This window comes from Mastigoproctus giganteus, chromosome 7, assembly GCF_048544385.1.
Source record: "Mastigoproctus giganteus isolate SK-2022 chromosome 7, ASM4854438v1, whole genome shotgun sequence".
NCBI classification, from domain to species: Eukaryota; Metazoa; Arthropoda; class Arachnida; order Uropygi; family Thelyphonidae; genus Mastigoproctus; species Mastigoproctus giganteus.
Window position 1 is genome coordinate 28,010,781 of NC_143581.1, and position 26,296 is coordinate 28,037,076.

The 26,296-nt window shown below is 34.9% G+C and overlaps 1 protein-coding gene across 1 annotated transcript in view; it reads left to right on the top strand.

The window, feature by feature from the left end:
- LOC150082757 (centromere protein L-like) overlaps positions 1-26,296 on the top strand; it is a 78,371-nt gene that overhangs the window by 4,381 nt on the left and 47,694 nt on the right. Inside the window, exons 3-6 of the mRNA XM_090378269.1 lie at positions 6,964-7,079; positions 10,655-10,745; positions 20,386-20,433; positions 22,073-22,233. Coding sequence (XP_090234395.1) covers positions 6,964-7,079; positions 10,655-10,745; positions 20,386-20,433; positions 22,073-22,233 — 416 coding nt within the window. The remainder of the gene's footprint in view (positions 1-6,963; positions 7,080-10,654; positions 10,746-20,385; positions 20,434-22,072; positions 22,234-26,296) is intronic.

Consider the following 26,296-nt stretch of genomic DNA (forward strand, 5'->3'; position numbering starts at 1 on the left):
TGGGGGAGAAGCGACTGGCAGGTGAGGGCACCGCTGCCTCAACACTTGCTCTCTGAGTACCTCCTTGCTGGGACAACTCCAGCTTTGAAAATTTATAAATAACCTTTATAGAATTATTAACTAACTATTTAGCAACCTTTTTGTCACCAAAAGGAGAGTTCCTTAGTACAAAGAAGCATGCTATCGAAGTGCAATAAAAAATTGTTATTTTAATTTTAACACAAAAAGTAAATGATAGATTTCAATCTGAATAGTTTTCCCTTGATAAGCATTGAATAACGCATAACTAATATGATTTTTAGCTCCATTAGTGACAGAAATAGAGGCGGGGGGACACGAAAATTACTCACATTTTACTGACTGGCACTGCCATTTTTAATTTTAAAATTATATTTTAAACCTATTTGTTGAGCTCTTTCCAACGGTGTATAATAACTATAGGTTGTTGACAACATTTTTTGTCCCCCCCGACATTTCTCGGACAAATTTTTGTCAACAACGATCAATATGGTGTTATGTTGGCCCACATGATGTACAATCCCATGCAAAATTTCAAGTCAATAGGTTGAGTGGTTCCAGAGATACAATGCTGTGACAGATGGATGGACAGATAGACAACTGAGTGACGTCATAAGGGTCCTTCATTAGACTACGGACCCTAAAAATTAATTCTGCTGAAAATTAAAAAAACATTTTATACATTCATCTGCTGGTGTAAAGATTTAAATCTTATTATATGTACAAATACTTTAAAAAAATATATATATTAGATACTATTATTCACTTCTATTTTCAAATTTTTTCAAATTTCGTGCACTTCACCGTACATCAAATTCATCATTAGTGAATATTGCATTTCATGTTCTAATCTTTATTTATATGAATACAATAACAAACCTTTTAAAAACAACTTGTGTGGAACTTTAGATATTTAGCATAACTTTGGAGAGGAAAAGGAACTAACTTTGAATTATAAACAAAAATGTAATCCAAATCTTTGTAATAGTGTCAGCACCTATCGAGTCCCCTGCCACTAATCAAATAGTCACAAAGATGGTGACAGTGCACCTGTCAGGTGCAGCAGCAGCACCACCACATTAAAATTACTGGAAAAAAATGAAAGTACAGTCAGTCCTCGTATAGCACGATAGTTGTGTTCCTAGAAACCCTCATGCAATGCAAAATCGTGCAATATAAACAACAGGCCCTATGGGAAAAATAGGGTTAGGTGCCGACCACCCAAGTTTGAACACACATTGGTAACCAAAACATTACCAAACACAATAAATAATCGTAATAAAAAATAATATAATTTTTTATTATAATAATATTATATTTTATTATAATATAATAAATAATACGTAAGTATTTTTTACGAATAAAATACTTACGTATTTTTTTACGACTATTAATTTGGAAAATTAAATGCACTAGGCATAATCCTTATGGGTTTTGATAATTAACTATATAATATCGGTGTAAATACACCATAGTTAACCCATATATTTGAGCTACGATTGTAGCGTAGAAGGCATCGTTTTAAATGTATCTCATAATGTGGTTGCCTTCACAACAAGATAGCTACTATTGAATTACTTCAAATAAATAACGCTTCTCTAGTAGAGAAGGCTACTGTTATTTATTTTCAGCGGTACCACCACCCAGACGATCGTTTCGAAGCTTTTTGGCTTCGTCATCAGTGAGCGGGTAGGTACCCAGGTAATACAACAAGCCATCTCAGTTGCGAAGTTATATCCACATTATGAGAGATGCCAGAAGGGTGTGGTGGTAATGTATTTGGAAAATTAAATGCACTAGGCATAATCCTTATGGGTTTTGATAATTAACTATATAATATCGGTGTAAATACACCATAGTTAACCCATATATTTGAGCTACGATTGTAGCGTAGAAGGCATCGTTTTAAATGTATCTCATAATGTGGTTGCCTTCACAACAAGATAGCTACTATTGAATTACTTCAAATAAATAACGCTTCTCTAGTAGAGAAGGCTACTGTTATTTATTTTCAGCGGTACCACCACCCAGACGATCGTTTCGAAGCTTTTTGGCTTCGTCATCAGTGAGCGGGTAGGTACCCAGGTAATACAACAAGCCATCTCAGTTGCGAAGTTATATCCACATTATGAGAGATGCCAGAAGGGTGTGGTGGTAATGTATTTGGAAAATTAAATGCACTAGGCATAATCCTTATGGGTTTTGATAATTAACTATATAATATCGGTGTAAATACACCATAGTTAACCCATATATTTGAGCTACGATTGTAGCCTAGTGCATTTAATTTTCCAAATACATTACCACCACACCCTTCTGGCATCTCTCATAATGTGGATATAACTTCGCAACTGAGATGGCTTGTTGTATTACCTGGGTACCTACCCACTCACTGATGACGAAGCCAAAAAGCTTCGAAACGATCGTCTGGGTGGTGGTACCGCTGAAAATAAATAACAGTAGCCTTCTCTACTAGAGAAGCGTTATTTATTTGAAGTAATTCAATAGTAGCTATCTTGTTGTGAAGGCAACCACATTATGAGATACATTTAAAACGATGCCTTCTACGCTACAATCGTAGCTCAAATATATGGGTTAACTATGGTGTATTTACACCGATATTATATAGTTAATTATCAAAACCCATAAGGATTATGCCTAGTGCATTTAATTTTCCAAATACATTACCACCACACCCTTCTGGCATCTCTCATAATGTGGATATAACTTCGCAACTGAGATGGCTTGTTGTATTACCTGGGTACCTACCCGCTCACTGATGACGAAGCCAAAAAGCTTCGAAACGATCGTCTGGGTGGTGGTACCGCTGAAAATAAATAACAGTAGCCTTCTCTACTAGAGAAGCGTTATTTATTTGAAGTAATTCAATAGTAGCTATCTTGTTGTGAAGGCAACCACATTATGAGATACATTTAAAACGATGCCTTCTACGCTACAATCGTAGCTCAAATATATGGGTTAACTATGGTGTATTTACACCGATATTATATAACGACTATTAATATAATAAATATATATAATAAAATATTTCTAATGCTTTTGCTTCTATCGTAAGCAAACTTGTTTTTTGTTTGATTTTCTATCCAAACAGATGACAGCCGTTCCATCTCTTCCAATTCTTTGTGTCTTAATCTAATGGATTTTAATTACACTTTGAGTTGTTCCTGCTATGAAAGTTGTTTTTATTTTCTCTGCATTCTTTGTAATTCTCGGTATTCCCTCATAGCATGTGCAATATCACATGGTCTTTCATTTTGCTCAAAGCGTTTCACGATTTCATATTTTTCTCTATCGACAGAGGCGGACTGGCCATGAGCCTTATCGGGGAAACCCCGGTGGGCCAGAGGCCGGTGTGATTTTGGCCATAAACCATAGTATGAGGCCACTACAAATTTTCTGTGGTAGGAATTTTTGACTCAGTCCGCCTCTGTTTATCGATACTGCTTTTCTTTTTCTCTCTGAATCTGCAGTGTCTTCACCAGGACGCTTCCTTTTCACACCTTTTAAGTATTTTGCTCATTTTTAGGGAATAAAGCACAATTACAAAACGAGGAGGCACGCTTGATACACATAAATAAAGCTGCGTGCATGTAGCAACTGAATAAACAACACCGTAAAAGCAGAGATACACTATTAACACCTCACATTTTACTAAAGCACATTTCTAGGGGTTACTACCATAAAACAATAAAAACAATTTCCAGTTGCGTTCCTGCTAGTGGAATCTGTTATAAACTCGATCTAGTTGCATTTGCGATTATACCGATAGTTGGAATTGTGTTGGTTTTTACGTTATTATAGTGAAATGTGTTTCCCCTTCACTGAAATAAAAAATAAAAATACATTTTCAGAATCTTCTCTTCATTCCTATCGTGTTGTGTTCGGTTGGGGTGATTCTGCGTTCGACTGCCATTTCTTGTAAACACAAAGGCGAATCGTGCATAAGCGAATTCGGTTCATGTTATATAAGATATCGTTCCCCTATTTATAAATCGTGTATGATCGAATTCGTGTAGCGTAAACACGTGTTATACGAGGACTGACTGTACTTGATGATTTTGAGAATTTCTCCTTGATCCTAGAATATAGTTTAGTGAAACTAAATCAGTTGCCCTTGACATTGATAAAGTTTATCATGTTTGGCATAAAGGTCTACCAAACAAGCTTCCATCTTGGATTGCCAACTCTTTAGCAATTGGATATCCTGTCTTCTCTCTGATCACTCGCTGCATGCGATGGTGGATGGCTCTCTCTTTTAACTTTTCCACTAATGATGGTATACCCTAAGGTTCAGTTCTTTTTCTCCACTCTTTTCCTTTTGTATATTAATGACCTGCTTCCATTGATTGGTAATCCCATTCACAGTTTTGCTGATGATAGCACATTGCATTCTACCTTCCAGTTTGAGAAACCTTGCCCTGCAAAAACAGTTTCATTTTCTCGAATGTTCACCGCCAATTCTGTAAATATTGATTTCCAGGTAATTTTCCAGTGGGAAAAGGTGTCTTAGTTAATTTCAATCCTAAAACTCAGTCCTGTCTTATTTCTTGCAAAAAGAAGTCTACTGCTCTTATGCTTATCTTTGATCACACTCAGATCTCTAGACAAGATCACAAATCTCTATTAGGGATTACCTTGACTCGTGTCCTTATGCCAAGTATAAGATCTTATGCATAAGCATAGATCTCTCATGACATAAGGACAAATTTACTGTGCAGCGTTCTTTTAGAGCACTACACAGTAAACTGTACAAAAAAAAGTAATATAGTGAAATGTAGTGTGCCCTGCTCGTTTATGAAGTGGAATAATGAAAAGAAGTCTTGTTTTACTGTACCATGTATCTGCCAAGCTATGCAATTAATACATTATTGATTAGAAATTGCCCTGGAGATAGTCACCATATAAAATAGTCTAATAAGATTTACTTGGATGGGATGGACAGGTGATATGGGAAGGTTTTTTTTTTTTTCTTTGTGTGCCCCGATGATGTATAGGTTGCTTTCTTCCATTATTTGTCACTACTAATACTAATACATCACAAATATTGCTTCTTCAGTGCCTAAAAAGCTGAGTTTTCTTTTCTTTCACTCTTGGCATTACTTTTCTTCTAAACAATGACTCACTCTGTATAAATCTGAAATCTGCCCTACCATAGAATATTGTTCCCACATCTGGGGTGGTGCACCCAAATCCTCTGTCTTCTTGACTCTATTTAAAAGAGAGCAGTACGATTAATTAAGGATCTATCTCTTACAAAGTATCCACTCTCTTTACAGAAATTCAAGTCAAATGTAATCACGTACCTTCTGTCTTCTCAACCATCAACCCATGCATGGTACTAAGTACTATAGGTTCTAATACTTTTTGTGTTTGAGATTTTCATAAAAAAATATTAACACTTTCCTGGTTAATGCATGGGTATGAATTTTTTCTAGGTCAAGGTGTGAGCTTCTCCATTCTGAACTTATGCATTTGCTTTCTGGTCTGTAATAATGCATCCAGGATTCATTTCCAGTCACTGTGTGTTCTAAGAAGGTGTCTTCCTTCATGCTTATACTATTCAGGAAGCACAGAACACACATTAAGTTGTCATTCCTCAGTTCGAATTTTAAAATCCACCAAGAACATACATTTTATGAAAGTGCAACTCCTTGCTAACTATAATATGCACTGAACCAATAGTGATCTTTTACACCATTACAATTTCTTCAGTAGTAACATGATGGCTTCCTACTGTAAGTTCTTTTATGGCAGCTATTACTCCTAGTATCATGACACAGTGTGTTTGACACTTTCAATACACTAAACTTTTCACCCACTCTTAGACTTGCCATTGACTCATGCATGCTTCATCATATTGAGTCAACATTCTATGATAAATTTCAGCAGGTTTTGTTCCTTCTGCATTCAAAAATTAGATTTCGGATCACATCTTTACCTTGCTACATTACTACAAGGGTGCAGCCATCGTCAGATTGGAAGTTTCCAAATGACATCAGCATATAGTGCTCAGTGCTGCCAACAGATATCAGTTAATAACCTTACACTAGATTATCATCACTTTTTGCATAATGTGCGTTTCTTTTTTGTTTGTTTTGTAGGTTTCATTTATTTGACCTTTGTTCCTATTAGAATTACATCGGTGTGAATTCCAGTATGGTATTTACGTTCGGTTTCTATCATAAATTATTTTTTAATTGGAAATGTTTAGTTATGGAAAAAATTCTTTATGTCACATTGCTACGGTAACTTTCCATAGAGTTTTGGTTTCACAATAATTGGGATTTTTTTTTTTTTTTTTGATAATAAACTGTTGTTTCTGATGAGGTTTTCTGATTTTATTATAAAATATAATATAAGAATTAAGAATAAAATTTTAAAATTTCCCATTTTAAACAAATTTTTGTCTTTTTTTTTTTTTTTACCCCTACCAAAAAACTGATTGGAGAAGTAAAGGCACTATTATCTTTATTCAGCTTTGAATTACTGAATTTGCATGCATGTGTGTGTGTGTGTCACTTTCAAAATGGCAAATGTAAACAAATACAGTAATCATGTGACTTGCCTTTTCTTTTTTTTGGCACTGCAAGACATCTGCGCTGTATGTAAACATCTGATCTCAATGTGCCGTTAGCTTGAATGTTCCATTATTTGGGATACTGTTATTTTGACAGTCTACTGTATTAAGATACATATATCTGATTTTTTTTTTCAGAAAAAAATGCATGTGCGTGCATGCATGCATGCATGCGTGCATGTGTGTGTGTGCTGTATCTATTAAAAATGGCCATTGCAGCAGATGTTAGTCAACTGGGGGCATTTGCCAAGGTACATTCTCTTTTGTTGTAGCCTTAATTTAATATGAAGTGAATTTAGTATAAATTTACATATAACATTTTAAAAAAGTAATTTTTATCCCCTTAGTCCTTTTGAAGAAGTTTTGGAACACATACATGGTGACTCCATTGATAAACAAATTTAGTTATGACCAAAAGGATTTTAAGAAATATGCTCAGTTGCTATCTGCATATTTACAAGCGGTAAGTATAAGTTATATAAGATATAATTAAGTGAAAAGTACATACAGTAGACTTTCAGAATAACGGCACCTTTGGGGATTCAAGGTGCTGTTATTTCAATTTTTCCATTATATAGAAAGTTTTATTTTTAATATATTTAATGCAGAAATAATGAGACTAAATAAGAAATAGAGAGATTAAGAATGTGATTTTATTAACTGCACATAAAAAACATAAACATTTTGACAATCCAATGTTATATTCTGCCATTAATACACTCCTGCTTATGTCCTGTTCTATTTTCTTTATTATATCAAGTTTAGTCTGCGCGGGTAGCACAGTGGTATCATTTCCATCCTCCTCCACACTAGATGGAAAAGGCCCGGGTTTGAATCCTGTCGATGATGCGAGGAATTTTTATGGGTTTTTTTTCACTCTGTGGCTGAGTTAGTCGGTCTCAGGCTAAATAGCAGGATTCCCCCCTCCCAGAAACTGGGGTTTTTCGTCCAGCAAAACAGACAAATTGACCAGAGAACACACAATTTATAGGCACAATACACATGGGTATATGAATTATTTTCTGGGTGACCCTAATGTAATAGTTTGGATTATATCAAGTTTGTCACTAAGCTTTAATGTTGTTCTTCTTTTCTTCTCTGTATGAGGTTTATTAACTTTAGGAGCCATAATGAGGGGTTTTTAATTTAAAATAAATGTAAAACAGCTGTATGATCCATGATATCAGTACGGAATTCACTTTCAAAATGGCAAATGTAAACAAATACAGTAATCATGTGACTTGCCTTTTCTTTTTTTTGGCACTGCAAGACATCTGCGCTGTATGTAAACATCTGATCTCAATGTGCCGTTAGCTTGAATGTTCCATTATTTGGGATACTGTTATTTTGACAGTCTACTGTATTAAGATACATATATCTGATTTTTTTTTCAGAAAAATTAAAAATTATACTGTTACTAGAATGGGCACTACAGATTGTCCAGGATGTCAATGTTTGACTTTACATTGATAGTTCACTACAGTGAACAGTTAATTTTATAATCATGAGAGCAGTCTGACATCATGATCCCTGCCTCATCTGAATCTCGTTTTAACACAGTATGCTGTGCATAGATAATGTTCTGTGTGATCTGAAGACTGTATAATGTGATGCATCAGTCCATAGGACCCATTTCCACTGTTCCATGCCCCACATGTGGGTTTAGCATCACTTCAAATGGTGCCTGGTGTTCATTGATTTACAATTCTTTATAGTTCCTAGATGCTATTTAGCTACACTGTTGTGAACTTTGGTTCATTTTCAATACTTTAGGATTCTAATCCAATAATTTTTTGGCCTGAACTTTTGTGAACTTTGGTTCATTTTCAATACTTTAGGATTCTAATCCAATAATTTTTTGGCCTGAACTTTTGCATGCACCTACTCTACCCTTATTTTTCTATCTTTTTATTATATTGGTTTGTTTTGTGATGATCAAGCTTGTGGCTTTGAATACAGTGACAAATTGCTAAGATGGAATCTGATAATTAAGCCTCTTTGAAACTTTGTAAGTGCCTTGTCATTATTCATTCTGATTGCTTATGGTATCTGTTTTTGTTGCCTGTGCACTTTTAACTCTTTCATGAACAAGTTCCCATAACACATGTGCTCGTGTAGGTGAGTTCTTTAAATGTGTGTGGGGCCAGAATAAATTTTCTGAATGTAAGTGGATTAGAGGTAGAGTTTTGATTGGTGGTGGCCTCTGTGGAATGAGTTTCTTTGTGGAATTTTGAAATTTTAAAATAAACTTGTACATAACTTTTTAAATAATGTATTCTTGTTTTGGCTTGATCATCCAACATATAAGTGAAATTATTGTTATAAATCAAATCACTATTTAAAAAAAAAATGAAAAGAAATTGTAAAAAAAGAAACATGAAAAATAAATAAGCTTATTACTTTTTTGTTTTTTGATGCAGTAATAGCCTCTAAAACTAATGGTATATCATGTGATTCAGTTTCATTAGTTTATAGATCAGAATTCCATAAAATATAATCAGCTTCACCTTTTGTATACCCAAATTAGACTGCTCCAGTTAACAGTTATGAGTTTTCCTTCCAAATTTCAAAGATATTTTTTTACCACCACTTGGAAACACAGATAAGATATAACAACACCTAATTGAAGATTTCTAAACAATTTTTACAAAAGTGGGTACATTATCTGAAATGTGTATACAGTATATGTACATACTTCACAGAGCCCATACATCGAAAACAAGTATATATGGAAAGGGTTAAACCTGTTCATGCTATGCACACATCTTTGCCTTATTCACTGCATTGGGAGGGATGCCCAAATGTATTTTGTAGGGTAGCATAGTGCAAGTGTGTGCATACCTAGACAAGGAATCATGCTACGAGAAGGTTCAAGTGATGTTAGGATATAAATTTTGCACAGTTTAATTATAATCGTAACTAATAAAGATATGGATTAGGACAGCAGTTCCCAACCTTTTTTGAATCGTGAACCACTAAGCCTATATTCTCTGAAAAGTATAATAGTTCTGAATTTTTATTATAAAATATTTCTAGTACTACATTTTTGCATAATATTATATTGTGTAATAATATAAAATTATTATTAAGTACCTATACATAACTATGGTCTTTGAGAATGGAAAAAAAAAAAAATGTAGTATGGAAAACATTTGTTTAACACGATATATACTGTAAGACAGGAAACTAATTATAAGGAATTGTGGGAGATATGGTTTCTTTCATTCGCAATTCTTTAATTTAATTTTACTTTATTCTATCTTTGTTTATCATTAGTTATAATTTTTATAACTCTTTTACCACAGCTGAAAGGTGCGATACACATCGGCATGTTCATCCCCCACTAGCATCCTGTCGTGCTTTCTCATTATGTAAGGACTCGTGACCCAAACCACAACATAAATATAAATTTTGAACTGAACTGAACTGCATAAATTAATATTAAACTATTTTCTGATTTCAAAAATATACTTATGTAAATCTAAGCAGATGCCATTGCAGAATTTTTAGTGCAAACCCCCTGGAACACTCTTGCGAACCTCCAGTTGGGAACTGCTGGATTAGGATATTACATTATGATTTATCTTTTTCACAATTTAATAATAATAATAATAATAATGCATAAACTACTGCACGTCTTATTTGTTCTAGAAGCCATAGAATGGCAGTGATTTATGGAAGCACAAAGTATTTTATGGACAAACAGCTCAGTGCAGTATGCCAAAAAAAAATAATTTGTTTCCTAATGTATTAATCCTGGCAACCATATTATTTTACCTATATTAATCAAATATCTCAGAGATTTGAGTAATGCTGTAGAATTTTCATGCCACTGAATTTAGAGTTACTCACTGACACTGAGTGACAATTGCTTTGTGCTTCCATTAACCATTGTCAATTTTCTGGCTTATTGAAATGATAGGATGCACTGAATTCTGTGTAACTCAGTTCTCCAATAACCATCTATTCTTAAAGTGAACATTATGTTTAAAATAAATGTATGGAAAATGATAAAAAAATATTTGCATTTACTTACAGGCATATAACAAGAACCAAATAATAATGATAGGAGCAAAAACTCAATATAAAGTTTGCTTTTCAACAGTGAAAGGTTTCACATTCAAACAAAGTAAGTTTCTTAAAGCAGTTATTAAATAACACAATAATAATAGAATTGGGGTGAATGGGATTTATCCAATTATATTAAGGAGGCAGTGAAGGAAGTTAACAAACCCTTAGCCATAATTATGAGAGCATCCTTGGATTCAGGGGATGTTCCCGTTGACTGGAGATTAAAGAGTGATATGAGTAATTAGAGACCTGTTAGTTTAACTTCTGTTCCAGGATGTGATGGAGTCATTGGTTAAAGAAGTAATGCATGATCATCTAGACAAGGCTGCAGTTATACTTCATACACAGCATGGGTTTGTTAAGGGAAAATCTTGTCTGACCAATTTGATTGGGTACTACAGTGTAATCATAAAGGAACTGGATGAAAAAAATAATTTTGATATCATATACTTGGATTTCAGGAAAGCTTTTGATACTGTTGCACATAAAAGACTGTTCTACAGATTGGGGCAGCATGGCATTAAGGACAAGTTGCTGCTATGAATAAAGGGATGGTTGAGTGGGAGAAGACAGAGAGTGGTAATCAATGGGCACTATTCTTCATGGGCTAATGTTATTAGTGGAGTTTCCCAGGTTCGGTGTTGGGTCCATAGTTGTTTTCTTTATTTATCAATGATATTGATGAAGGTATATCAGGCTTAATGTCGAAGTTTGCAGATGGTACAAAGGTTGGCAGGATGTTAATGACCGTAACAACAGTATGCTACTGCAACAGGATCTAGAAAAGTTAAGACAGATGGGCTGAGAAGTGGCAACTGAAGTTTAACATTGACAAATGTTAAACTTCAGTTGCCACTGCATATGGGTAGCAGTAACTCTAGACTAACATACCACCTATATGGTACTACACTCAGAGTAGTGGAAAAAGAAAAAGACCTGAGGGTAATTGTGCTGTCCGATATCAAGTTCTCTGAGCAATGCAGACAGACTGCCACGACAGCTCATGGGGTTTTGTCAGTGATACACAGGAATTTTTCTAGCAGGGATAAGGAGGTTGTTCTTGTTGTTTTGGTGTTTAGGAGCATTAGCAACTAAGGCTATATTGCTCCGGGGATATGCGGTGGTCATTTCTGACCTTTCCGCATCCACCGTATTTGGTGGTCACGGGCTTCAACCCTGGTCTAATCAAGAAACGTGTGCTATGTACTGCTGCTCCTGCCCACCTGGCTACGGGGTGGCTAGGGATAAGGAGGTGATTATACCATTGTATAAGGCAGTGGTCAGGCCACATCTTGAGTACTGCATACAGGTCTGGAGGCCTCATTTTCGGAAGAATTTATAGCTGCTGGGATGAGTACAGAGAAGGGCAATGAGATTGGCGAGGGGAACAAAGGGGTCCTCTTATCAAGAAAGGCTTCAGTTCTGAATTGCAGCATCTGGAGACTAGGCACTTGCAAGGTGATCTGATTGAGGTGTTTAAGGTTTTGAATGGATTGAGCAATGCTGACGAGATTCTTCCTCTTGCTCAGATTATGCACATGAGGGGGCATAAATTCAAGTTGAGGAAGGACAGTTGCAGCATAGATGTGCAGAAGTTTGCCTAGCCAGGAAGTGGTTGATGTTGGAATAAACTTTTATCTATTGTTGTGGAAGTTGATGATAGCTTAAATAAATTCAAAGAACTAGAAAAACTATTGGAGGGAATGCAGAAGTGAAATGGGAAGTTGTTTTTTTTGGCTGATGTTTGAGCAAAAAAAGCAAACTGTATAAGTTTGATTTTTTTGCATCATATGCCAATACTAATGTTAATGCTAAAATAGTTTTCAACATCAGAAGCTGTTTGTTTCTCTGCTCTGATTTGCTTGATTTATTTTTGATTTCCTTTGGTTTAACATCACTCTGCCAGATTCTGTAATATTCATTTGTTATCTCTGTCAGTCTCCTAGTTAACATCACACAGTTAATAAACACTTGAATTCAAGAGGATACACCAAATTCTGCATTGGTGCTGTGGTAATGCACTATTTTAATCTATCTTGCACTGTTATAATATTCAAAAATTTAATACTCTGTTGGAACTGTTAAAATAAATCGAGCACGACCAGAAGAAATTAGTACAATACCATAACATTTATGCTGTTATGCTACAGCAATTGACAAACAGGAACAATGTGTGAAGTCAGTGTTACATTAACCTTTCCTTTCTTTGATCCATGTGGCTTCAGACATTAAAGGATGTTGTGTAATAGCTGAAACATTACAGTATTACACAGGAAGTCATTGTTGTTCATCATTAGCATTAGTAGAGGCATACGATGCAAGAAAGCAAGCTTATGCAGAATCAGCCAAAAAAAAAAAAAAAAGCGCTCCCATTTTACCCCTCCATTCGTTCTAAATACCTGTCCAGCTCAGCCTTAAATTTATTTAGACTATCAACTTCCACAACAAAAGATGGAAGTCCACCAATCAACTACCCGCTGGCTAAAGGCAAACTTCCGCACATCTATCCTACAACTGTCTTTCCTCAATTTGAATTTATGTCCTCTCAGGTGATTATTCTGAGCAAAAGGAAGAATCCCATCATCATTGAGCATGCTTAAACCATTCAAGGCTTTATACACCTCAATCAGATCACCTCGCAGGTGCCTTAGTCTTCAGACACTGTAATCTGCAAAATTTAAGCCTTTCTTTGTAAGAGCAACCCTTCGTTCCATTCACTAATCTTGTTGCCCTTCTCTGTACTCGTTTCAACAGCTCTACATCCTTCTTAAAATGAGGCCTCCAGACCTGTATACAGTATTCAAGGTGTGGCCTGACCATTGCCTTTTACAAGGGGATAATCACCTCCTTATCCCTGCTAGAAAAATTGCTGTATATCATTGACAAGACATCTGCACCATCTGCACTGCTCAGACCATCTGCACTGCTTAGAAAACTTCATATCTGCCTGCACAATTACCCCCAGGTCCTTTACATTCTCTACCACTGTCAGTATAGTAACACAGAGGTGATACGTTACTCTGAAGTTACCTTCCCATATGTAGTACTTTACATTTGTCAATGTTAAACTTCATTTGCCACCTCTCAGCCCATCTGCTCAACTTTTCTAGATCCTGTTGCAGCAGCATACTGTCATTAGTGTCCTTAACAACCCTGCCAGCCTTCATATCGTCTGCAAACATGGACATTAAGCCTGATACATGGGCGTCCACATGGGGGGGGCAAACGGGGCACTTGCCCCTCCCTGGGATCGAGTAAAAAATTCCACAAATTATAATCGTAAAAGTGATTGAGATATGTAACCTTACACCCTCAACCATGGGACGCTTTGTCTGCCTTAAAATTTTATTACGGGTTGACCAGTTTCGGCCCTCAGCGGGGGTAACCATAGAACATGTGTTTCATCTATTGCAGCAATAAAACACGTGTTCCTGTTTTTGGTTCATAGTATATAAAAGAATATAAGAAATAGAAAAGGAGAAAGAGTGACAGAACAGATTAATGCCATCAAATTTATGATTGTACATAACATATATAACAATATATAATGTACAATTACATATATTGTCTATATATAACAATTTTTTAGTTAATTATGATACCAACTAGATAAATTGGAGAATTTAGCATAAAAGTATTAGGGGTGCAAACTATACTCATTAGTTCAAAGGGCCAAGTTTGGGTAACCTAAGTTGGACTTCTTTGTTGTACCCTATAAATAAACATAAAATAGTAAAAATAAAATGATAATATAGCTAATTATAGATATATGGATACATTGAATGGAACATTAACTAAGGCTAGCTCCACTCAATATATCCCATCAATAATTAGCTGAAGCTATCTGTTTCTGTTTGCTAACTGGAAAATGACAAACAGAAATGAGTATAGTTTGCACCCCTAATACTTTTATGCTAAATTCTCCAATTTATCTAGTTGGTATTATAATTAACTAAAAAATTTGTTATATGTATATATTAATTCTTGTTTCCTTTATATTGTAAATTTATATACATTACGTATGTGTTTTTGTATTGATGCAATACTGTATTCTATAATCTTTTTTTTATTAAACCCTAAACACGAGAGGTATTAGAACCTATAGTACTTAGTACCATGCTTGGGTGGAGGTTGAGAAGACGAAAGAAGATATTTGTTGACATTGGACTTGAACTTCTGTAATTTTCAGGAAATACGTATGAAGGAAGGTTGTTCTAGAAAACGAACGAGGAAGATGAAAAGTTGGTTCTGTGAGTTTGAAGTTGGACAGTAAATGGATGTTGGCTTGTGGCGGCACATGTTTGGACTGTTTTGAAAGAGAGAGCGGGAATTATAGAAGCCAATTCAGAAGAACAGTGCCCATGGAAGTATCTGTAGAAGAGGCATGCAGCAGAAACAGTACGTCTATGAGAGAGCGAGTGGAGAGAATCTACTTGTTTAATTAAATAATTATTTAAAAAATTAAATAATTAAATAAAAATTTATTGATGTAATTATTTGTCTCGAAGTTTTGCCCCCCTCCCCCTGGAAAATTTTCTGTGGACGCCCATGGTCTGATATACCATCATCAATATCATTTATAAATACAGAAAACAACAATGGACCCAACACTGAACCCTGAGGGACTCCATTAATAACATTAATCCACGAAGAGCAGTGTCCATTGATTATCACTCTCTGTCTTCTCCCACTCAACCATCCCTTTATCCATAGCAGCACTTTGCCTCCAATGCCACACTGCTCCAGTTTGTTCAGCAGTCTGCCATGTGCAACAGTATCAAAAGCCTTTCTAAGATCCAAATATATGATATCAAAGTTATTCCATGCATCCAGTTCCTTTGTGACCACATCATAGTATCCAATCAAATTGGTCAGACAAGACTTCCCCTTAACAAAACCATGCTGTGTCCGAGCTATAGCTGGTCTTGTGTAGATAATCCTGCAGTGCCTCCATTAATTTCCCTGGAACAGAAGTTAAACTAACAGGTTGATAATTACTTGTGTCGCCCTTTGATCCTCCTTTGTGAATTGAGGTCACATTTGCACATCTCCTGTCCATGGGGTACCTCTCCTGAATCCAAGGAAGCTCTCATAATTATGGCTAAGGGTTTGCTTACTTCCTTTACTGCCTCCTTTAATATAACTGGATAGATCCCATCCACCCCAGATGCCTTTTTTATTTTTATCTTCAACAATTTCTCCTCCACTTCCTCTCAGTTATTACAAAATTATCTAGCTCACTGTCAGAGTTTAATTCTCTTCTGGCTTTCCCCTCCATGAATAACTCCTCATGTGTAAATGTAGAGTTTATATAGGTAAAGAACTCTTTGCTGTTTTTCTTTGCATCCTTTGCCAAAGATTTCTCATGATCTGCCTTTGCCTGCCTAATCTCCTTTGTGACTTGGTTACAGACCAGCTTATATCTATCATAGGCTTTCATGTCACCCATTAATTTAAATGTATCCCATGCATTTTTTTTCTCTGCCACATGTTTCATTAGTTCATCTGACATCCATTTAGGCCTAAACCTTGAACAATATTTCTTAGTTGGTATGTAAAGCCTAGTAGCTTCCAAGATTAATTCTCTTGAATGCTTCCCATTTTGAATTTGTTGTTGGTAACATCATCAGTTGGTCCCACCATATAGAATTTAAATACTGTCTCAGACCACCGTAGTTGCCTTTATGAAAGTAAAAACCCTTCCCTTTACCCCTGATGGTAGTTACCTCTTTGAGTAAATCCCACTTGATCACTAGGTGGTAGTGATCACAGCACACTGTGATCACTGTCACCTAGTGGTTCCTTTATCTGCAGATTCTTAATGCATGAAGAATCGTTACTGATAATCAGACCAAGAGTATTACTCTCTCTAGTTGCTTTCTGAACATGCTGATGTAGAAAACAATCATCCAATAAATCCACAAAAGCCTTGCTAGTGTGTGTGTGTGTGACCAACCCGTAAATTCCAGTCAATATCCGGGAAATTAAAATCCCCCATTATAAGACTCTCTGATATACTGGCCCACTCTATTTCCCTGTACAGTTTTTTATTATACTCATCAGAATCATTAGACCTATAACACACTCCTACTCTCAATTTTGATCTCCCAGTGCTTATGTCACACCAAACTGACTCGACACTGCACTGTCCAGCGATGTCAACTGGCTGCACTTCCTTGATTTTGTGTGTTTCTTAACAAATAGCATAACCCCCTCCTCCTTCCTATCCTCTCTATCCATCCTATACACATTATACTCCCCAAATTCCAGTTCTGCATTCCTTATATCTGTGTGACACCACGTCTCTGATATTCCAACAATATCTGCCTTTGATGTTTTGACCAACACCTCAAATTCGTCAAATTTATTTACCAAACTCCTAGCATTGGTGTATACGCAAGTATACATCATAGTTGTGTTTCTAGAACTGCATTGGCATTGAACAGAGGGCCAGTCAACCTCCATATGTATTGACTTGCACATTAGTACAGGGTGAAGTGGTGAAATTGCCAATTTTAAAAACCATTTTTCTGGGTACATGATCTGCCATTTGTGGTGGGATGGATTGCATTACCCTACATACTGTTGTCTGCATATCATGCTATTTAGTAACCATGGAACAGTGGAGTGGTGCACAATGTGCTTTTGCCAACATTTTACAAAAAAAAATGGCAGTTACCAGGCTGCTTGATGTTTATTTTGTGTTCCTTTGAAGCTTAAGCATCAAGACCTTGTACCATCTGCTTCTGCCATTAAAACGTGGCTAGAAATTTGTTTTGTTCTCAAAAAGAAGCAGTAATATGGTTAGAATAAGAAGTGCTCATGCATCAGAAAACATCACAGCTGTCAGGAATGTTCTAATACTGTATAATCAGTTCAGGAATATTGGTGGGAAAAGGTATAAAAGTGGCATCTGTCAGATGCCATACTACCAGCAGAAGGTTAATGTTTTCAGATTTACTTGGCTCCCCTGTCTCTTCCATATATTCTAGAATTGTAGCACTGTTTCTGATTTGTTGTTGTCCAATGTGATGTCATGATGCTATGTTGCCATGCTCATGTAAGGAGCACTTGGGCATATTATGAGAGCCATGGTTAGAGCACCATTAACTTTGCCCTTAATGGTAGTGTTACCTTCTGCTTGTAATGTAAATCATTTAGAAAACTGCCATGGACCATAGTGTTTGGTATTATCTACTCTTTCAAGGTGTATTTTGTTTAACTAATTATGCGGCTCTGATTTTTGTTAAATACTTGATTTTGCATTGATTGGATGAAGAGTGCTTCTTTGGATATTCTTCTGCTGTAACATTTGTCAGTGGAAAGAACTGTTGTCTTGTTTGATTTTTTTTTTTTTTTGGGGTTTATAAGTAAATTGTTCCTGTGGGACAGTGAAACAAGCATCTTACTTAACATTTGAGAAATCACCTTTGTTGTCATTGCCAAGACTGAAAACTTCAACAAAAGGAATGCTAATTTTGCTGCTTTGGTAGTGAAGGCCATTACAAAAAAAAAAAAAATATATATATATATATATATATATGTATATATATATAAATTCACAATAAAATTTTATATTGCTTTATTAACCGTTGAACTTTATTGACTTATCTAATAGTAAAGGCTGATAGAGCCAGAAAACCATGAAATTATATGCAGTTTAATTATATGCAATGAGTATGTTTTATATTGATATTTATCTGCAGGAGAATATAATCATTTGTTCTCTTATAGCAAGTAATTCTTTATTGAGTTTGATTATGATATACTGGAAAACTACTTGCAGTTTCTTTACAAAGAGAAACCACCAGTTTAAAAATGTGTTAAACATTCCATGAACAATTCTTAAACCTGTGGTGACAAGGAAAAAACCCATCACTCAGTCACTTAACTCTTATGGTATATATAAGTTAAGTCAGGTCACACTTAGATTATGGAATTGACATAACTGCAAGCAGTTTAAGAGGTCTTAAACTGCTTGTAGTTATGTCAATTTTGCTTAAAACCAGAACATACTAAAGGTCAGAGCTAGTCATTGTTCTTAATATAGTATATGATTCTTAGTGTAACGAAAGAAAACTGGGGATTTTTTTGTAAATTAGTTGAGTCTATTTACTTATATTTCCAACGACATTATCAGAAAAATTTGATTGAATGGTATGGAATATGTGCTGACAGCTTTTCAGAGTTAACATGTGCACAGATACCACTTTTAAAGCAGATGAACTCATACAAGTATATTGAGTAATTAAGGCAAGTGAGATGCTTGACTATAAAGGAGACTGATGGTTTAATTTTGTTTAGATAAAACCAAAACATACTAAAGGTCAGAGTAGGATTAGCCATTGTTCTTAATATAGTAAATGGTTCTTAGCATAACAAAAGAAAACTGGGGATTTTTTTTGTAAATTAGTTGATTCTATTTACTTACATTTCCAATGACATTATCAGAAAAATTTGATTGAATAGTATGGAATGTGCTTTTCAGAGTTAACATGTGCACAGATACCACTTTTAAAGCAGATGAACTCATACAAGCATATTAAGTAATTAAGGCAAGTGAGATGCTTTACTGTAAAGGAGACTAATGGTTTTCATTTTGTTAGGTAAAAGTAAGTGGAGTTTAAATATTATAGATGGAAATGATCTTTATTAGGATTAGAACCTAGATCATGTGAAGTAAATTTAGTAGTAGTATTAGAAAGGCCAAGTGATGTAGGGAGGCAGGCCTTCTTTGCATCTGTAAATAAAAATCTAATAATTATGAGATCCAGGTTTCTATTACTTGTGTGGGATCTTTTATTTGTGTCCTCCTCACTCATTCTTGTCTTGCCACTATATTGAGAAAGTACAGGCACACCATATTACATTGATTACTTGGCATTAAATAATATTTACTTGGCTAAGTTACTTGGCATTAAACAACGTAGAATGAGGAATTTCTGTAAGATAAAGTTTGAATGGGGAAATCATTGAAGAAAGTATCATGACTGTTCATTGGTGGTAGATGTCTGCATGGAGTTCATTGGTTCTGAATCACACTGAAACTGGAGAGATACTAGAGGGAGCCTGTTTTCTGTATGTGGGGTCTGCATATTTCTTCTGTTCTAGTGAACTTACAGATTCTGGAGGTTGGAGATCATCACCTGTAGAGGTTCTCTTTGTTGCTTGTACTAGAACTATTGCTATTGGATATAGGGGCAGAAGGGAGGAAGGGAGTTGGAGAAGTGGAAGTGTCATTAATAGGATCAGTGTCCAGGGAAAGGAGGAGGGGGAAGCTGAACTGAAGGATATATGGGAAGGGAAAGAACTGTTGGAAAGAGGAGTACCTAGTGGTTCCCCCATTTCTGTTTATGTTGAAGGGGGTTGGAGAGAATCTTGAACACACACATCATTGGAAGCAGTGTTGTCATGTCTGGTGTGGTCTGCATAACTGTGCCCTTTCCAACCACATATGAACATCATTCTTCTTGTTTACAGAATGATAGATATAAAGATAAAACTTTAGCAAAAATTGTGACACCATGCTGCTCATGACTGTATTTCCTATGATTGTAAATGTTGTTTGCAGAATTTAATGTACTTTGCTTTTTTTCCCAAAGATTATAAATATTTAATAATTGTTTGACAAATAAAAGATTATCCAGTTATATATATTATTCTTTAGAATGCTGATAATAGAAATGTAAAATTTTCAGGTGATAATGAAGCTGTAAAGATAAGTGTTACTTCTCTTACAAAACGTGGTAAGTTGACTTTATGAAATGTTTAGAATTAGCAACAAATGTAAATTATGTAATATTAGAAAGATTATTTGCCGAAATTTATACTGCCTTAAGGAATTTAGTAAAAGGGAATACTTTTCATAAATTAGATTTTTTGCTGTAACTATCCAACACAATCAACATAAATTCTGTGTAGATATTACATATACAATTGCTAGCTGTGGGACAGCAGGATTAGGAGACTGCATTTTCCCCATGCAACTGCAACATGGCACTCCTGTAGTGGTCATTGTGCGTAATGTTTATGAAAATCTGTTTTCATGCTGATTTGAATGGTGGTAGGCTGAAAAATAAATATGTGGATGATAAAAATAATGTGGAATCCATTACATATATATTTATTCACATTTGTGATGATATTGTAGAAAGACCCTTGAATTTCTCTAAATTATCATTCCCATCTTTGCTTTTTGCCTGCTTGTGTTCACTCTCTGGAATAATCAGATGATAAAAAAAAAATATGTGGAATCCATCATAAATGTTTATTCACATTTTGTAATGATATTATAGAAAAGACACTTGAATTTCTCAGAAATGCCATTCCCATTTTTGCTTTCTACCTACTTGTTCATATAGTCACACCTCGCTAATCCTTCAGTTTCAATACTACGTAGTTAATTTTAACATTCTTCTCTAAATTTTTTTTTTAACTTCCATCCTTTGGGTATCCATCATGTTAAACCAGAAAAGGGTTTCTCTTTGTATTGAACAAAAACTTCAGCTCATTAATAAATGTAAAAAAAAAAAAAAAAATGCTAAAGCGTTAACTATAGTGATTCTCTACTCTACTACACAGAAAAAGAAGGCTGGTCTTGCTGATAAGATGATACTTCGAAATTTATGTTTTATCATTTGCAGGAAAGCAAACTGAGGGAAAAAACCAAGTTTATTTTTTTTTTGTTTCAAAAAATATGTACATATTAAATTTGATGTAAAATCTTCTCATGCACTTATGCTATACTATAATTTATTTACGTAATACTATGTTCACATTTATAAAAGTATACTATACTTTTATAAATGTGAATGTGAAAATTTATGTAAATAAATTTATATTTTTATCATATTTACAAGTTTTTCTTTAATTTTGTTCATTATCTAGGAAAATTTGTTTCCTAACTTCTCTGGATAATTGGGAGTCTACTGTACTTCATTATGTTTACCGCATTTCTTTTCAGTTTACTGCACAGCATTGCTAACAATGTTTTTTTTTTATTTAATCACAACAACAGCCAAAAGCTATACTTTTGTAATTTTTCAATATAGATTGCAATAATGAATGCTCCCCCAGACGGTCCTTGAGACGCTGTCCTGTCTCCCCCACGTAATATTTACAAAAAGTTTTTTGTAAATATTATTTTACAGTCTTTTTTATCATTTTATTTTATTTTATTTCATTATTCAATCAGTCATAAACGGTTGGTGTGTGTGTTTAAAATTGGTAGTATGAATAATCCCAACCTCAGAGGCCTTATTGCAGATATAGTGTTTTACTGTATTTTGCAGGTTTTATGCAGGTTTTACTGTATTTTGTCAATAGTAATGTAAAATTTTTTACTAAAATGTTTTCTTTGTAATGTTGTTATATTTTTATTTTTAGGCAAAGAAATTGAGGCATTTGTTGGTATTCTGTGCTGCTACAATTTAAATGAAAGGTTTCGGGATTTACTTGCAGTTGTTCCACAGCATATTGTAATTTTGCCATTATTCTTAGCCAAGGGAAGAGCTGTATTAACAAGACATGTCATAAAATTTTTGGAGGTTAGTCTTAGATACAATGATTTTCAAAATTTAAAAGAGCAATTTTTTTTATATATATCTGCAACCATATCTGGTACTGAATTCCTTTTACAATCAACTCTGTTATCATTAAAAAGACTTGCTCACCTGAAAAAGTTAGCAAATTTAGTTTTAATTCTAATGCCTGGTTCACGTGTAAAGAAAACTTTATATCAGTGGTTCAAAAGCTTTTTGTCATTGGTGGAAAGCTTGTAGTGGGGGAGGACACTTACCAGAGTAAATGGAGATGCAGATTCAGATAATTATAAATTTATTTGTAACAGAATTGCAGATAGAGTTAGTCAAGCAAAACCTGAGTATGAGAAATGACTAATTAAGAGTTAAGAATGGGGATAAGGAGTTTTACGCATTCATAAATAAGAAGAGAAAAGAGAAAGTGGAAAGAAGAGAAAGAGAAAATAAGAAGAGAAAAGAGAAAAACCACAATGTAAATGGTACAATTATATATAATCCAGCCAATGTGGGACTTCTGAACTAAACAGATATGTTGTATTAACCTTGACAGATAATTCTTGATTAAATTTTTAACCACAGACATGTGATTAAAAATTCTATATACATGTGCAAATTAAATGGTTTATTTGGAAAAGATGATTTCCTACACAAAGGCATGTTCAGTTGACTAAATAAAATTGCAGTTGATTGAATGTGCAGGAAATATTCTTTTTTTTTAACCCTGGGTAACAATGAATAAACTATGTAATTTGAATATATGCAGGGTTGTGTTTATTTTTTACCTTTTGAAATTTAATTATTAATTTCCATGTGCTGCTTTTTGCATAACATAATAAGTAGAAAGTTCCTTTCTGGAACTTTTTACTTATATGTTCTGTGAAAGTTATGCTATTGTACCTGAGCACTGAAACAGAAAATGGAACCCAACAGGAAAAGCACTGAGTTTTAAAGTGGGTAAGGCCCCATTTCTTGATGGTAAGTATATTTTGTGACCCAAATGTTGATAAGTCAAATTTATTCAAAATCTTCAACTCTACCAGCCTCCCTATCAAAATCCCCATAGAATAACACTTAAGGTTCTGCTTAACTTGAACTGAATTTAATGATCTTCTCAATAACTCAACATTTTTGTGATTGGATTTTTGGATCCTGTATTGGGAAACATTTTGTAGGGCAATACAAAATGTTTCTGAGGTAAATCCAAGCAAAAGATTGATTTCACAAGATGTCATAAAATTTAGACATAGCATGTAGTGGCACATTGATTGCATTATTCACATGCACTAGCTCTCTTTCTCTTTTGAAAATTTTGCTTTTTTAGAATAAACTGTTTTGGTTGATTTTGAGTGCTATGTAAAATCAAAGTTAAAGTGCTGGAAATACTCTGTTGTCTTTGCTCATGAATTAAGCAGTTTATTTGATTTTTTTATAAACACCAACTGTGGTATTATATCTGGGAAACTATTTCCTTATCAGTTAAATCATCCAACATGCTATTTGGTAGGTGATCATAATGTTTTGGCTCATGAGTGTATGTTGGGCTGCCTTTTGCTATGATAACTGCTATGTAGGGAAAAACTTGGTCTGAAACAATGCCAAGGTAGGTTCTGGCAGTGAGGATATGTTTAATGGGGTTGAGGGGACCTAGCATTGTCCATGAAAACGTCCCCCATTCCCCACCAGGTGACTCTTTACCAGTCATTCAATGTCCACGAATGGTGGTCTCTTGCCCACTGCAGGTGGAAGTGTGTCAGTGATGGTCAGTCAACATGGGTATGTGAAAAGTTCGCCTACTCTGTAGACCTATTTGCAACAGCTTGCAGTGGATGGTGTGCTCAGAAACATTTCTCTGTTCACTCTAGTTGTAGTGTGCTGTTAATTGAGGCAACCATGAGCCATCTGTTGTCCTGGATAGCATGTGCAAACTGCCATTCACCTCAGCTGTTAACCAGCAGTGGTCTTCCTGTGTTGGTACATTGAGTGATTTCTGTACACCATTTGGCATCTCTCATATTGTGGAACCACTTCGCAACTGTGATGGCATGTTTGCATTATCTGGGTACCTGCCCACCCACCGATGATAGGCCAACAACTTTGAAACGGTGCCATCTGGGTGGTGGTATCCACTGAGAATAAATAACATTAGTCTTCTCTACTAGAGAAGCGTTACTTATTCGAAGTAGTGCAATACGTGGTATCTTGTTGTGAAGATAGCCACAATATGAGATACAATTAAAAACGATACCTTTCACACTACGTACGTAGTTTAATTTACGGGTAAACTATGGTGTATCTACACTGATATTATATAGATAATTGAGTTATTGTGTGTCCTGATCATTCCCGCTGCACCTTCACTGTGGCGGTCCTTGATCAGCTGACAATGCCTACAGTTGCTGAGATGCTGGCCCCCACTTACCTAATGCCACAAATTATTTCCTGTTCAAACTCCATCAAGTCCTTCCTGTTCTCCATTGCACTGGCTTTGTACTGACAAACTGACAAGCACTACCTGTGCTGTCACTCCTGGGTGCTGTGGGATGCGTCCGCTCATGGAGACGGGTGGTCATAATCTTCCAACTACAACAGGACATTTCTCTGCAATAAGTGATATTTAGGACATTGTAGAATAGGAATCAGTGGGAAGAAAATGCCAGATCCTGCTTACTGTATTTTATTAATTATGTCAGCTTAAGTTACATTTTTAATACAGTATAATAGAGATCTGTAATTATAAAACTATACTTTTTTAAAATTTTAATTAAAAATTTTGAGTGATAAAACAAGGATCAGTAAGGCTCACCTGTATTTTTCATTTTTTATAGTTTTGTTTATATAGTACACATATTTTTATACATTAAATTTCAGTAAGTCGAATTATTAAGAACATGAATTGTTTTTTCCGCCCTTAAAATTCAAATAACTGAGAAACTGCTATATTTTACTCACTTGTATTGAAGGAGGCTGTGAAGAAGTGATGATGCACCAGAAAGAAAATGCAATAGATCCTTCTTACTGAATATTTTAAGTGAAATGAATTTGATACATTTTTAATGGCTTAATTCAAACCATTAGAGTTAATCATATGATCATCGAACTCAAGTAATCTCCATGTGTTGGAGAAGTGCCAAAGCATGGACAGTTATAAACTGGTTAGTATGACCTTAGTGATGAAGGTCATGGAGTCTGTGGTCAATTAGTCAGGACATTGTAGGTGATCCGGTACAGTTGTGATCCCATTGTAGATGATTCAACCATGTTGTGATCCAATACTTCTCAAAGTGATCATGTATTATATGATCACCTTGAGAAGTATTAGACCACAATATGATTTAGTAAAGGGAGTCTTACATGACTATTCTGATAAAGAATCTTACATGATTCTTCTCTTTTGTGTATCCTTCTTGCCAAGAAGGATACACAATAGCAAGAAGTATGCAATTTATTTTATATGTACTTCACCTATATATATATAAAATAAATTATTTTATATATAGGTGAAGAAGGCTCATTTCCCTATTTCTATGCAAATTCTTGAACATTCATTCCTATTATTGTATATATATATATATATATATATATATATATATATATATATAGCACACTTTCCTGTTGATGCCTTCATGCTGGATTGTTTTGGTTAGTACTATGATATTGTCAGAGATGGATGAGCAGTGACATTAAATTTTGTTTAAAACTAGACAAAAGTGCCACAGAGAGACAACCTGTAAGTTTACAGCAATGAAGCTCTATTGCATTTCATGTTTTTGAGTGTGATCATTTTTGCAATAGAAGGGGAAATGTTAAATAAAGATGATTTGTGGGTTCACCTCTCTTCTGCTGTGCATTCAGATGAAAACATCAACACGGTGTAGGAAGTTTTGTCACTCGCTGATTATCAGTGAGTGACAAGTGAACATAAGCAAAAACATTTGTTACTAAATTTTGACTGTGTATTTGGAAAAAAAGAAAATTGTATGAAATTGGGTCTGCGTCGCCTGACAACAGAAGAGAAAGAAACTCTGTCTGTGATTTGTGCTGATGTTTTGCAAACTTCACTCAATTATTG